At 39.3% G+C, this 12,605-nt stretch overlaps 4 protein-coding genes across 12 annotated transcripts; 2 read left to right on the top strand and 2 right to left on the bottom strand.

The window, feature by feature from the left end:
- Nucleotides 1-813: 813 nt before the first annotated feature.
- LOC147135667 (uncharacterized) lies at nt 814-7,039 on the bottom strand. 5 transcript variants are annotated; one of them, XM_086053060.1, is made up of 7 exons: nt 4,896-7,039; nt 3,215-3,296; nt 2,962-3,082; nt 1,796-1,908; nt 1,618-1,717; nt 1,386-1,507; nt 814-1,106 (listed from the first exon to the last, which is right to left on the bottom strand). In XM_086053060.1, the coding sequence occupies exons 2-7, from the start codon at nt 3,243-3,245 to the stop codon at nt 1,003-1,005; spliced, it is 591 nt and encodes a 196-aa protein (XP_085909186.1). In that variant the 5' UTR covers nt 3,246-3,296; nt 4,896-7,039; the 3' UTR covers nt 814-1,002. The 5 variants fall into 5 exon arrangements, with proteins under 5 accessions (XP_085909186.1, XP_085909187.1, XP_085909185.1 ...); XM_086053061.1 differs by lacking the exon at nt 4,896-7,039 and adding an exon at nt 3,757-4,149; XM_086053059.1 differs by lacking the exon at nt 4,896-7,039 and adding an exon at nt 3,628-4,148 and having other exon boundaries at nt 3,215-3,270.
- On the top strand, nt 4,081-6,341 carry rpl28 (ribosomal protein L28). 2 transcript variants are annotated; one of them, XM_086053062.1, is made up of 5 exons: nt 4,081-4,126; nt 4,952-5,039; nt 5,645-5,768; nt 5,995-6,113; nt 6,194-6,341. In XM_086053062.1, the coding sequence occupies exons 2-5, from the start codon at nt 4,959-4,961 to the stop codon at nt 6,281-6,283; spliced, it is 414 nt and encodes a 137-aa protein (XP_085909188.1). In that variant the 5' UTR covers nt 4,081-4,126; nt 4,952-4,958; the 3' UTR covers nt 6,284-6,341. The 2 variants fall into 2 exon arrangements, with proteins under 2 accessions (XP_085909188.1, XP_085909189.1); XM_086053063.1 differs by lacking the exon at nt 4,081-4,126 and adding an exon at nt 4,186-4,210.
- Nucleotides 6,444-9,375, top strand: LOC147135666 (uncharacterized). Its single transcript, XM_086053064.1, has 3 exons — nt 6,444-6,764; nt 7,604-7,675; nt 7,747-9,375. The coding sequence occupies exons 1-3, from the start codon at nt 6,575-6,577 to the stop codon at nt 7,893-7,895; spliced, it is 411 nt and encodes a 136-aa protein (XP_085909190.1). The 5' UTR covers nt 6,444-6,574; the 3' UTR covers nt 7,896-9,375.
- cdca9 (cell division cycle associated 9) lies at nt 8,291-11,653 on the bottom strand. Of its 4 annotated transcripts, none has more exons than XM_086053056.1 (10): nt 11,480-11,653; nt 11,273-11,401; nt 10,380-10,414; nt 10,244-10,298; nt 9,698-9,762; nt 9,560-9,621; nt 9,418-9,489; nt 9,047-9,128; nt 8,512-8,598; nt 8,291-8,436 (listed from the first exon to the last, which is right to left on the bottom strand). In XM_086053056.1, the coding sequence occupies exons 1-10, from the start codon at nt 11,589-11,591 to the stop codon at nt 8,392-8,394; spliced, it is 744 nt and encodes a 247-aa protein (XP_085909182.1). In that variant the 5' UTR covers nt 11,592-11,653; the 3' UTR covers nt 8,291-8,391. The 4 variants fall into 4 exon arrangements, with proteins under 4 accessions (XP_085909182.1, XP_085909181.1, XP_085909180.1 ...); XM_086053055.1 differs by having other exon boundaries at nt 10,380-10,417; nt 11,480-11,652; XM_086053054.1 differs by having other exon boundaries at nt 10,244-10,301; nt 11,480-11,652.
- Nucleotides 11,654-12,605: the final 952 nt, after the last annotated feature.

Below are 12,605 nucleotides of genomic sequence, written 5' to 3'. Positions count from 1 at the left end.
AAACCTCAATGTCTGTGGGATGTTTGTGTTAAAATACCTCGAGAATAAAAAAAAAATATGTAAAAAAAAATAAATAGCCTACAGCAATTTAGCAATAAGAGTTAGCATCTTAACAAATGTTCCAATTTTGCTCAGTGGCAAATATTCATGGCGGATGGAATTGTCATAAATGAAATGTAGACTGCGAAAGTTGAAGCTGGGATGTTGGATTCAGTCAAGAAATGTGGAAGGAGGGTGATGTAAAGTATTTCTTGAATTTTATAAGTATGGAGTTTTAGGAAACATAGAATATAGTTTACAAGACTTCTTGAATGAGCTCATCGGTTTAAAGTTGGAATGTGGAAGATGAATTTTTTTTTTTAAATGTTTTGGATGCAGAACAATTACAAACATCATTATTCTAACATTAGCAGAAGCTAAAGGTGGTAGGTAACACTATTAACTCATGCTAACACTGGAGCTGTGCTTCAATTTTTCCCTTGAAACGGTAATACTTTGGTCACCACAGCACAGATTATTTTTTTCCCGCTCTGGCCAGCCTTTGCTGCCAATTCATTGGCGGAGAAACTCAGGGGTATGGGAGTGGTTAATTAGCCCCACTGTTACATCACAGAGGGGGGGAAAAGTGCAGAAGGACTCACTCACACACACACACTTTCAGAAATTGGCAGATTAAAGATTTACTTGGTTGGACTAATATGCATACTGGAAACGTCATGGCAAAGATTTTGTGCCGACCTATTTTTGTGGTCGACCTTTTTCCCCCGGTACTAAACAGAACGTCAAATACATTATAAAGTACATCACAATATGTGCAAATTGTTGACACAAGGTCAGAAAAACAAACCTTGCAACATGGTTTAATTCAATCCCAGAATTGCAACAAGTCACAGTCGATGACATTTCAGTCCATCACACAGCTGCAACACATTATTTACCCATCATTAGACTCGCTATAAGCACACCTGCTTCAACTTTTTACCCTCCAAATGTTCAAATATTTCATGTGCTGAGGGCCGCTTGTGCTTTGTGAACAGCAGCCTCCAGCATGGTGCGCTCTCGAAGCAGCTGGCGGAGAACATCCGCGTCCATCTCCAACAGCATACCTGCACGCACAAAAAACGTAAACACGAACCAGGAAGGAAATAAAACGTCCCGGTTTCTTCCCTCCCCCCAAAATCCAATTTCTAATTATAATCGGAGAAAAAAAAAAAACAGCAAAAGACAACGGCATAATTTAATCATCCACACAACCGTGTTCAAATGTCAAGTTTTTGGATTAAAAAAAAAAAAGGTCTTGTTGAATTTATATGCAATCTGTTTTCGGAGCGGCTCTCGATTATTTATGGATTTTTGCTATTTTGTGACTTGTCTCTTTGGCTCACCGGTAATTTCATGCGCGCGAAGCTGGTCCAGTTCCTCCACCCGTGAGAAGAGCTTCTCTCCCAATCCCTCCGCGTCCTCTGCGTCCGACGCGTCGCTTACGTCGGTCTCTTCGGCGCGCCGCCTGCACGTGCACGCACGCGCGTGTGAGTACACAATGGCCCTAAAGTCACGCTATACAAAAATTGGCCAAAGTTTTGTAGTCTGTGCACCCATGAGCAAAAGGGACTTTACTGTTGTAAGGTTTGGAGTGCCGCGTTGAGCTGCTCTTCCAGCTGTTCGGGATCCGAAAGAAGCTTTAACACGGCTTCCTTGTGCTGCTCCAGTAGCATGCCTTGTGGAATTAAACACAACCGGGTTTCCGTCAGGTGATTTCAAGTCGGACATAAAATGCGGACGATATTGTTGAAACCTGTGATCTTCTGTGAGTATCCAGTGTTGTAAACGTCCACCAGGTCAAAAAGGTGCTCGCCCAAAGAGTCAGAAGAAACGGAGCCATCGTCTTCTTCCTTACTTGTCATTTTGCTGCAACAGTCAAAATAGTATTGAGGCTACAATTAAGAAATGACACTACAGGATTAAAGCCACACTCTTGTGAGAATAAATTCATATTTTAAAGAAAAAGAAAAATGTTTTGAGAAAATCCTATACATTCAAGATTAAAGTTGTAATATTACAAAACAGTGAAGCTAGGATACCAGGATATCAGACAATAAACTGATGTTAATGTGCAAAAAAAAAAAAAAAAAAGCTAGTATTTCATTTCATTCTTGAATTGAATCTCGTAAATATCCAATTTTTTATCTTGGAAATATATTACGTACTTTAATGTTTAAAATATTTTTTAAAAATTCATAAAAAATACACAACTTTATTCTTGTAATATTATGATTTTATTTTTTTTGAAAAAGTACACTTCATTAAAAAAAAATCAAATAAACAACTCATAATGAAAAGACGTGGTTGTTTTCCTCTAAAAAAATACAACCTTCCTCTCATATTATGACTTTATTTGTTGAAACTGTTGACTTTACTAGTATTACAACTTTCTCGAAAATATGCAACTTTGTATCTTGATAATTTATGACTCTATTCTAAGATAATACGACATTTTCTGTTGTAAATATACATATTTTTTTAATCTAAAAAAGTATGGCTTTTTATCTAAATAATATAAAACTTTTTTTCTCAAAATACATGGATTTCTTTTCATATTATGACTTGAATCTTGATTAATATGGACCTTTTTATAAAAAATAAAAGAAAAACTTGAAAATAAGGAATTTTGGGAGGAAATTATGAATCATTTTATCCATAAAAATAACTTTTTTTCTAGAAAATACATCAATCTAAATGTTTATTTTTATTTACCTACAAAATGTAGACAATTTTTGCCAATAATAGATAAAGCACTTCAATCTCAAAAACATAAGACTGTATTTAATAATCAATTACTTTTCCCTTGAGAATGGACGACTTCTTCTCTAAAATGTGAAACATAAACTTCTTTTCTAAATAATATCCAACCTCTTTTTTGCTTTTCTGTATGGTTATCATCCAGGGTTTTTTTTCATGTACCTGGGCACCTGGTGCAAATCCACCTGCAGGGCTCGAACTGCTTTCTCCACAGCCGTTGCGAGCATGGCCTCATCCTGTAGCATCCTACTCAGAACAGGTGCAGGAAGTTCCAGCAGCATCCCTGAAAGGAAAAACACATGCATGCATGTTAATCACTATTTCTGAAGGAAACATACATGACAGTCACCCTCACCTGTAAGTTTCCCAGCGTGCTCGCTGTGTTTGGGGAAAATACGAGTGTATAGCTGCTCACCAAGCGTCTCCACGTCGTCCTCGTTCTCCATGTTTCCTCACATCACTGTCGTCTGCCTTTTGTCCCTCAAACAAGATTCAAACTAAAGGTGATTGAGACTTGCAGTCCATTGGCCACAAATTGTGGAATGCATACCTTTTGAGGTCATTACTGTCTGTTCAATGGACATTTGACATTAATATATGTCAAATATATGTAAAAAAAAATAGGTGAAAACATCTTTGTTTTAGCAGGCCTTCCACTTAACTATTGCTTTACTTTTATAATGGGTTTGATTTAATATTTTTCACAACAATCGTAAAATGTTGTTTCCGCATTTGAGCTTACTGTATTCTATAATCTATATGGAGCAATTTGTGAATCCTCTCTTAGTCTCATGAAAAGTCACATGTAAATAAAATATAACTACTTACATTTGAGGATAGGTCACGTTACACCAAATTGTGTCAGTTTCTTGCGAGTTTTACCATTTCGTCAATTTGGGGATTTGATAGTATCATTGAGGGCTAACCACGCTTTTTCTTTAGTATTCGTTTATTTACCCATCTTGACGTGCAATCGTGTACTTTTTTTCCTTGTAACCTTCCCTTAGGCTCGGAACTTGTACATCGACTGGCCGGGCATAAACAAGAGGCGCAAAATGATGACGTAAAGACCCAAGGACGCGAGAAATAGAGATTTGTTCATCCGCTGCTGTGATGATAAAATAGACCCGGATATTTATTTTTTAACGTTTTTATAATATCAAAGTCATGTATACTTAGGTTTTATACGAATATAGACAATTTAAAAGCAAATTATAGTCTGCCAGTTGTTATTTTCAAAAATTAAACAAAAAGCGCGGATTGATCGCTTGCTTGAGCTGGGGTAAAGCGGTTTCCGCCTTCTCTGCTCCTTTTCCTCCGCTAAAAGGTAACGTGGTTACATTGGCTGTTAGCAGCTGCTCATTAACGACATAAAATTCATTCTTTTTCAACATCTGTTTGGAACATTTGTGTACGATACTATTGCTGGGTTGACTATTTAACCCCCTAAGATAATAGCAAGTGGACGCATGTAGTGGAAAAGCGGAAAATACCTCGTGTTGCGTAGGCCTCGCCGTGCGGGGCTAGCACTAGCAAACGGGCTTCTATGAGCCACCACACAGTTTATAAATATGTGTTTATGTACCTTTAAAAATATTAATTCTAGCTAGGGAATCCCCACCACACGTTGTCCTTGTGTTTACTCCCAATAATTAATATCAGGGTGCTCGTTGACTGCCTGTCAGTTTTGCATTACGGCGTTCGTTGTAATTGTTTGTTGAACTGAAATACGATTGAACTAATTGTAATTGAAATGTAAAATATGAGACTTAATAATTAGTCATGAAATGTGGAAGGGGGTGGTTATAAGCTTTTGGGAATTTGAGAAAAGCCTTGTTTGAGAACATCAGTTTGAAGTTGAAATTTTTTGGAGTAAGAGTAGTTCGCAAGATGTCTTTAATGTGCCGATTTTTCGGTCGAAACAATAAAAATGATAAAGGGAGTTTAAATATTGCTTGGCAGTTGTATTTTGGAATGTGGGGGTTTCGTGTAATTTGGTAAATAATTCTCAATGTTAACGTGGTAAAACAGCTGATGGGGTACTTTTTTAATGAATGTATCAATTGAATGAGTGTGTGTGTAAAATGTGGACTTACAGGAAATAGCAGCCTGATGTAGTTGAATGGAACCTCATCAAATATTGTCTGTCTAGGTTCATCATGTCGTCCCATTTGCAGTGGATGGTGATCAGGAACTGCTCCAGCTTCCTCCTCAAGAGGAACGGACAGACCTACAGCACTGTGAGTCATGTGAAATTGTGACCTTTATATATCCTTCAAAGTATGACACCAAAACACTGATACAATTCCAAATTCGTATTTCAACATTGCCCTTTAAGATGAATAGCTTACAGGTGATTTTATTAAAATTTAAAATCAAGTGTGAGGATGTTTCGCAACTCAAAGATTCCAATTCCTGGAGAAATGTGTTAGGTTAAACATCTCAAGATTATGATGAGAAAGGCCAAAGTTGCTCTTTGCAGTGGTGGAAGTCAAAAGCTAATCAGACGCCGTGAACAGTAACGCAAGGTACGCAAAGTGCCCAACTACAGTTCCTTCAGTGTTAGCTTTTCACACTCCCTCTAAATGTTGTAGCTCAGGAAGATAAACGTTAGCCTTCAGCATTAGCATCTAACATTACCTACCTTTCTCTGGTGTCAAACCCATAAGAACCTATCAGCCGGTGTCCTATGAGAGTTACTCCTCCGCTAATATGCAAGCGTATAAAAATATACAGATTGCTATGGTACCGAAAAATTAGCGAGTGTGGAAATGGAAAATTTGCAGGGGTTAGCTGTATAGCAACGTGTGTGAAGTGTGCGTCACTGCTAATGTTCTGTTGGCAGGAGGCCAACAATCTGAAGTCCAGGAACTCGTTCCGCTTCAACGGGCTGGTGCACAAGAAGACGGTGGGCGTGCAGCCGGCGGCTGACGGAAAAGGAGTCGTCGTTGTGATCAAGAAGCGCGCAGGTAAGGGCTTTGCGAGAGTTACTTTTTTTTTTGTGCAAAGCCCAATTAACAATACACACCACAAACGTGGTATCTGTAGAGCTGACAAATGTGTGACATTTTGAAGCAAAAGCTAACTAAACATTCGGACACTGGACTGAAAAAAAATGGCTACCTACTTGTGTACGCAAGCTCTCGGAAAGAAGTTAGCTTGCATGCTATAATGACTATTTTGGGGGTTTCTCAGGTCAGAACAAGCCGGCCACTTCTTACAACAAGATCACCATCAACAAGAACGCCCGCGCAACTCTCAATAGCCTGAGGCACATCATCCGCAAGAACAACTACAGGAAGGACCTGCGCATGGTCAGCAATGCTCTTGGAAGAAAAAAGAAAAATTGTTTCCATCATTAGCCCGATTGTCATTTGTTTGTCATCCCCTCCAGGCCGCCCTGCGTCGTGCTAGCGCCATTCTGAAGAGCCAGAAGCCTGTGGTGGTCAAGAAGAAACGCACCAGGGCTGCAAAGACCGCATAAATGGACAAGCCCCATAATGCAAAATAAAAGCTTTTTGTTTGGAAAAAAAAAACCCAAACTTGTTTCATGTCCTTTTTTGTGTGCTTTTGACAACGTTTGGAAACATTGCTTTCACGTACACAAAATCAGCATCCCATGTTGAACCCCAGGATGGATTTTTGCAACAGGCCCGCCGGCAGCTTTCCATCCATCGCGCTGGAAAGTCGAGCCTCCCCTCCTCCCCTTTCGTGTTAAAACGCAACACACAAATCAATCGCGGCCAGCAAATCTCTTTCCCGCGTGTCGCCGACCATGAGGCCCACGTCGGTGTCGCTTCCCCTCGTCACCGTGCACATGCTGCTACTGCTGCCGGGAGACGCTTTTGAGCTGCAGGACACCATCCACGAGCTCATCGAGGAGAACATCCACCTCCACGACCAGCTGGAGAACCTCACGCAAGCCCTCGGGAAGCTTCGACGCATGCTCTGGCATCACTCCAATGGTAACACGTCCTCTTTTAGTCTCTCCTGCAATGTAGAAGCCGTGAAGAAAAACAGGAATAGAGTAATTCATATCTGCCTTTTAAAGAATAATGAAACTGGTTTTGTGAAATGTGGAGCCCACGAGGGTAAAAACAGCACTTCACATATAGGGTGTGTGTTTTTCATTTCCTATTCATGTCATCTCCGTCTCTAATCCTCCCCGGCAGCCAGCGTTTATTGCTATGATCCTATAATCCACAGATTTAAATATGATAAATCTCACACTGGATTTAATGCCATTTACATTTTTATTTGAAATATTTTATCTGACATTTTTAATTTTTTTTTTTCCTTGTTAGCAAGTCATTATTTTCCCAAAAATCACCTAATTTACTCTGTAGCTAGCTCAGTCTCACGCCATATTAATTTTATTCTATTTAAATGTTTGTATTTTTAGTTTACGTTTTTTTTTTAATATACTTTTGTGATGTTGACCTTATCAGCATTTTAACACTTTCCTAAAACCCACGGAATTTACTTCTGATGCATGCCTGATTTTTTTACGTTTTTGTAAATCACATTTAAAATTCAATATAGTTATTTATAAATAATAGAATGCCATTTTACTGTCTGCATTTCTTTAATGCCACAATGTAATTCTAAACATTTTATCTACTACAGCAAGCCATTTTTTTTAAATCCAAAAAACCCACCAAATTAACATATCTGCACTAAACCCGATTCCGCTCTCTTTGTCTTAACTGAATTTTAATCATTTATTGATATTACACCAAAATTGCATTTAATGTTTTAATGTATCCCCATCGCCTGTGTGCATTCAGCTCTTGTGTGTTTGTAGACCCGACACATGAGCACTACGAGCATCACAACAAAGACATCCAGCATCTCTGGGAAGAGTGGTCACAGCGGGGTGTGTATCCCATCATCATCATCATCATCATCAAATTGATTGAAAAATTATTATTCTACTTTTGCCACTAGGTGTGAGTGCAGAGACCCTTCTGCTTCTCGAACACACCTTCTGCGGACGTGACCTGCACGGTTCGGCCACGCCTCTCCACAGCCGGCCCAGCCTGGTCCTGATGACCATGATGGTGACCGCGGCTTGCTTGAGCTTATTCAAGCAATAAACAAAAGATCCACTTGGGGGGAAAAATAAAAGAAAAAGTATGCTCTTGGGTAGGATACAGAGCAGGAAAACTATTTATTGCTAGACTAGGTCAACAAAAATAGTTGTAATGTGTATTTTAAAGCGGAAGTCAACCCAAACATTTTTTTCAAGAATATGTTCTATGCAGGGCTGCTAGTTGAAACAAGGCAATATGATTAATATGGAATATGAGTTAAGCAGCAAAACTCACGCATTTTTAGCCATCTCTCGGGCGGCCATTTTGTCACTTCTGTCGACCGAAAATGACATCACGAGTGCTCAGGGCTCAGGTAACGACCAATCACAGATCACCCGTTTTCTGAAGCTGAGCAAATGTCCTCTTTTACAGGGTTATGCACTTTCCACATCCACACATTGTGTCAATAATTAACTTTATTATAACAAATAATCAAAATAACAAAAGACATTAAAGACGGTAAAGGATGTAAAACCATTTTAAAAAGAGAAACGGTGCCTCAACTGTGGGAACGGCCTCTTCCCGACACGTATTGAATCAGTTTCTGTGAAGCCAGACAGAAAGTGTTAACCATGCTCAAAAATAAGAAAAAAAACGGCGTGCTGCGGCGCCACCTAACCGAAAGTTCCTTCACTCGACACAACGCCACTTCGTCCAACAAGTCAAAGTTGATTTGGTCCTTGTTGTCTTCAGAAAAGCATATGGTCTGCCATCAAGTAAAACAGACAAACCAACATTAGCTCCATAGAAGGTAGATTCATGACATTTGTTTAGTTTGAAACAAATGCATAACTGCCATGTATATCCCTATTATGAAGTTGCCCATTTTAAAGTAAAAAAAAAAAATCACTTATCAAAATATACTTGGATCAGGTAACGTGGAGTCCAAATATTTTCATAAAATACAATTCTGTTGAGGGCAATATTTCTTTCAGCAATAACTACTTTAAACTGACATTTGATGACTATCTTTGGGCATTTACACATTTAACCGCTACTCATCTTTTGTTTTTTCAAGTTTGTCCCCCATGACTCAAGGTCAGACTAGATGTTCCCTTATAAATGATTTGATATTTTATTTCAAACTAGTCTGCCGAGCCCCGAGTTACAGCTAGCACGCAGATCCCTAGTGGTCACCGGACCCCCACCGGTACCTGTCCGCGCCCCGTGGTTACGGTGATGTGCGCTGCAGATCCGGCCACTGAGCATTCCAAATCGCCCGTGGAGACCACAGACCTAGATAGGCAAGAAAAAAAAGAAAAAAAAAAGAAAAAAAAAAAGGTGGCTTCCACTTTCCGCTTTAAAATAAAATCTCAGACCCTGTCAAGTGAATCCAGGGATTTGTTTCTAAATACTTTGCACATTTTCAGCAATTATTTTGAAAGAAGTTCAAAGACAGTTGGGGAGACAGAGTTGTACTGTTTTTTTTTTTTTAACCATTTTAAATGACCGATTTACTTCATTAATAAATGAATAAAATCCATTAGCTGTCCAGCCCTGTATCATACCGCCAAAACCCAAATACCTGAGTTTCTGTTTGGCCGACACATAGCTGGGCTTTGTCAAGCGGCGTCCTGTTACGGCGGTCGTGGAATCCCTGCGGAGATGTGTGTGACTTCATATACAAGTGACATGCAAACACGGTCCAAACACACTGCGAGATGTACCTCAGATTTCCTGCGCTAATACTGCCAATTGTAGGCGTTCTTTCCTTTGCTCCTTTGGCCTCCTAAAACAACAACAAAAATACAAAAAGGCACAATCAATGTTACGGTGATAGGCTGAAGCAAGTTTCGCTTCTGTACCTTGGATGTCTTGCCAGAATTCGTTCGAGTCAAACGGGATCGAGGAGCGGGATCAGCTGATTTTCCTTCAAAAGGATTAAAAAAATGTTTTTAAATTAAACGTTCATATGCATGCATGCATGTATAGAATGCACGGGTCTATCTTCATTGTACAGTGTATAGGGACCAAATAGCGAAAATCTGCATATAATTCATGCCCATTGAAGTGCATTGGGGATTTTTTTTTTCACCCACAAAAATCCTCATAAAAACACTGATAGACTGCCAATATGCGTTTTTGGAAAACAGAGGTTCCAAAAACACACAGGGAGAACACAAACGTAATGAACATAATTATCTATATCTTAGGCTGTAATGTGTTTTACAAAAAAAAAAAAAAAAAAAAAAAAAAAAAGAAGAAACTCCGTAATTCAACAGTAAATAAAAAAAATAAAAATCTGATTTGCCAATTTTAAAAGATTTAACATGGGCCAATTAAAACCACAGCTGATTCATCGGTTTGGCCCTAATAAAAACAACAATTCATAGCCCAAATAAAAATATCACCTCTTCTGCTGGGCACCCTCTTGAGGGTGTGCTGCTTCATCTCAGAGGACTCCTGCTGCTGCAATCACACCACATAAGAGACTTTTCATTACTTGTACTCGCCGCTAGATGACATGACAGTCACACAGCCGCTCACCTGCACGACTAACGACACCTCGCTGGCTGACGTTTCTTCTGCCAAAAGGGAACAAAAAGAGCATGACAAAACATGTATAAATGGCCCCTTGAGCACTGAATTTTAAGTCATTGTTGCCACCATATTGGACTTGGCCAAGTGCAGTTGAGACATATCACTTCCAAATACTCTGACACAATACCCATTTAGACGTTGTAGAGAAATTAATCTTTTTTATACTAATAAGTTGTAGCGATGCACCAATGTAATTGTAAACTTTTTTAGCAGATGACAACCGAGGTCGACCAAACCCCACCAGGATTTATGGCTGAGAAGATAGTGACCTTTTGTGACCTAGGTAGGGCAATTATTTCTTATTCACATCACAAGAGGGGCTGATGTACTCGCCAAACTTTTTGAAACAGAGTCAATTTATTGGGTACTGATAAATGCAAAGGGCTACTTGTTTTCTTTTTTCTTTTTGAGTGATGTGATAACTCGACAACTAATCAATGTTCAAATTAATTGGCAGCTATTTTGATAATTCATAATTCATTTATGGTATAAATGAAAACACTGGTTCATAATATTGTTGGAATTGCACTCATTTGTTAATAGTTTGCTCATGTGATTTAAGATTTGCAACAATATAATATAGCTGAATATTTTCAAAATGTTTCCTACATGTTTTTGGTGAACCCCCAAATAAAATGTTTACCTTAATTTTAGATTAGGACACAACGATACTGGTCCCGCCCACTAGATATAAAATTTGTGATGAATGGTGGTCCCTGAACTAAAATGAGTTTGAACTGATTATTATTTTATGGACACATCCAATATGGCGCAAACGAAACCCTTAATCGCAGGAAAGTGAGTCTGAATCTCGACTCAGTAAAGAGACTCCGACTCACCAGTCCAATCCCCAACTCGCATCTTTCGAATCGAGGGCGGCAACTTCATCAGCTCCACTTTGAACACTTGGTCGACATTTGCCAATAAGTTGTCAAGTCTGCTCTCCAGTTCATTCATTCGCTCTTGCGCTGCGTATCATAATTGGAAAATACATTCACTGAGACACCGACAATGAGTAAATAGGAGCCGACTTCACGTCGTCTAACCTTCTTTCTCAACTTGCTGAATGAACAGAGTCATTTTGCGACTGCGTAATACCCTGCTTAATTCCTCCTGATTCTGGACATGAGCTGCGTTTCGAGACCGCTTTGGAGCCATCCTAGTCTGCTTTTGAATGGAAAAGACAAAAACTTTCCGGACGCCATTTTATCTGTCAGATTTTGGCCGACGACGTAAGTATGGAGAGTTACTATTGGCCGATGTCTCGACGTCACATAACAACCCAATGTGGACTGTAGCCATTGGCTGCCCGAAAGTGACAGGCACGCTCCTTGCTCAAATGTGTTTTAAATGAGATAACTCACAGATGTGTTCTTTACTTTGAATTTGAAGCAATACCTTGGATTATATAGATACGTTGTTCTATTATTTATTACTAGTATCAAAAAATAACGTTCTATATAAATAGATACAGTAAGAAAATTATTGTTGTTTGTGTGACTGAAGCTACTTAAGCTACTACAAGGACGGCTCAGGATTTCACGACACAACGCGCTGGCACGCATGGGAAATGTGGTTGATTTTTGTCAAAACAAACTTTTTTTTCCGACATAAAGAAGACATTTTAGGGCGAGGGTTACTATGAATTGGTAGAAATCTGTGCATCCACTAAAGCTCAGTGTAGACTTTCAGCCTCTCGTCCAGACTTCAAATGAGTGTCAGGGTGTGTAAGGGCACGACTGGCTAATTGCAGCATTAATTAAGCATGGCCAGACACTCCAGAGCCCCAACAACTGCGGTGTCTTCAGAAACGAATGTCCCCACAAGCAAGTTTTCGCCATACAAGCAGTCATTCGGACAATTTCTCTCTCGGATTTGCGAATGCGATGTTGAGTTATGAGCGCTGTATGGAGGCAATGAACCGCACTCCCTTCACTGTACGCAGCGGTTCAGCAGCTAGTGTACAATTCTTCAAAAAAAAAAAAAAGCGGCTGGAACAATTTAATGCCATTCCTAATTTAAGTTGATTGTCAAAATCAACATAAAATAAAGAATTACACAGTTTGTAGATGAAACAACTGCGATTCAGAGTCATTTTAGCCCAGCGCTAACAAATAATGGGAAATGCCAGTGATGCGCTAGGGATTGGCATCAGTAGTCGTGATGTTTTAA

Source organism: Filicampus tigris, chromosome 15 (assembly GCF_054856515.1).
Source record: "Filicampus tigris isolate MCC_2025a chromosome 15, RoL_Ftig_1.0, whole genome shotgun sequence".
Lineage (NCBI taxonomy): Eukaryota > Metazoa > Chordata > Actinopteri > Syngnathiformes > Syngnathidae > Filicampus > Filicampus tigris.
This window is presented reverse-complemented; position numbering and strand designations above follow the sequence as displayed.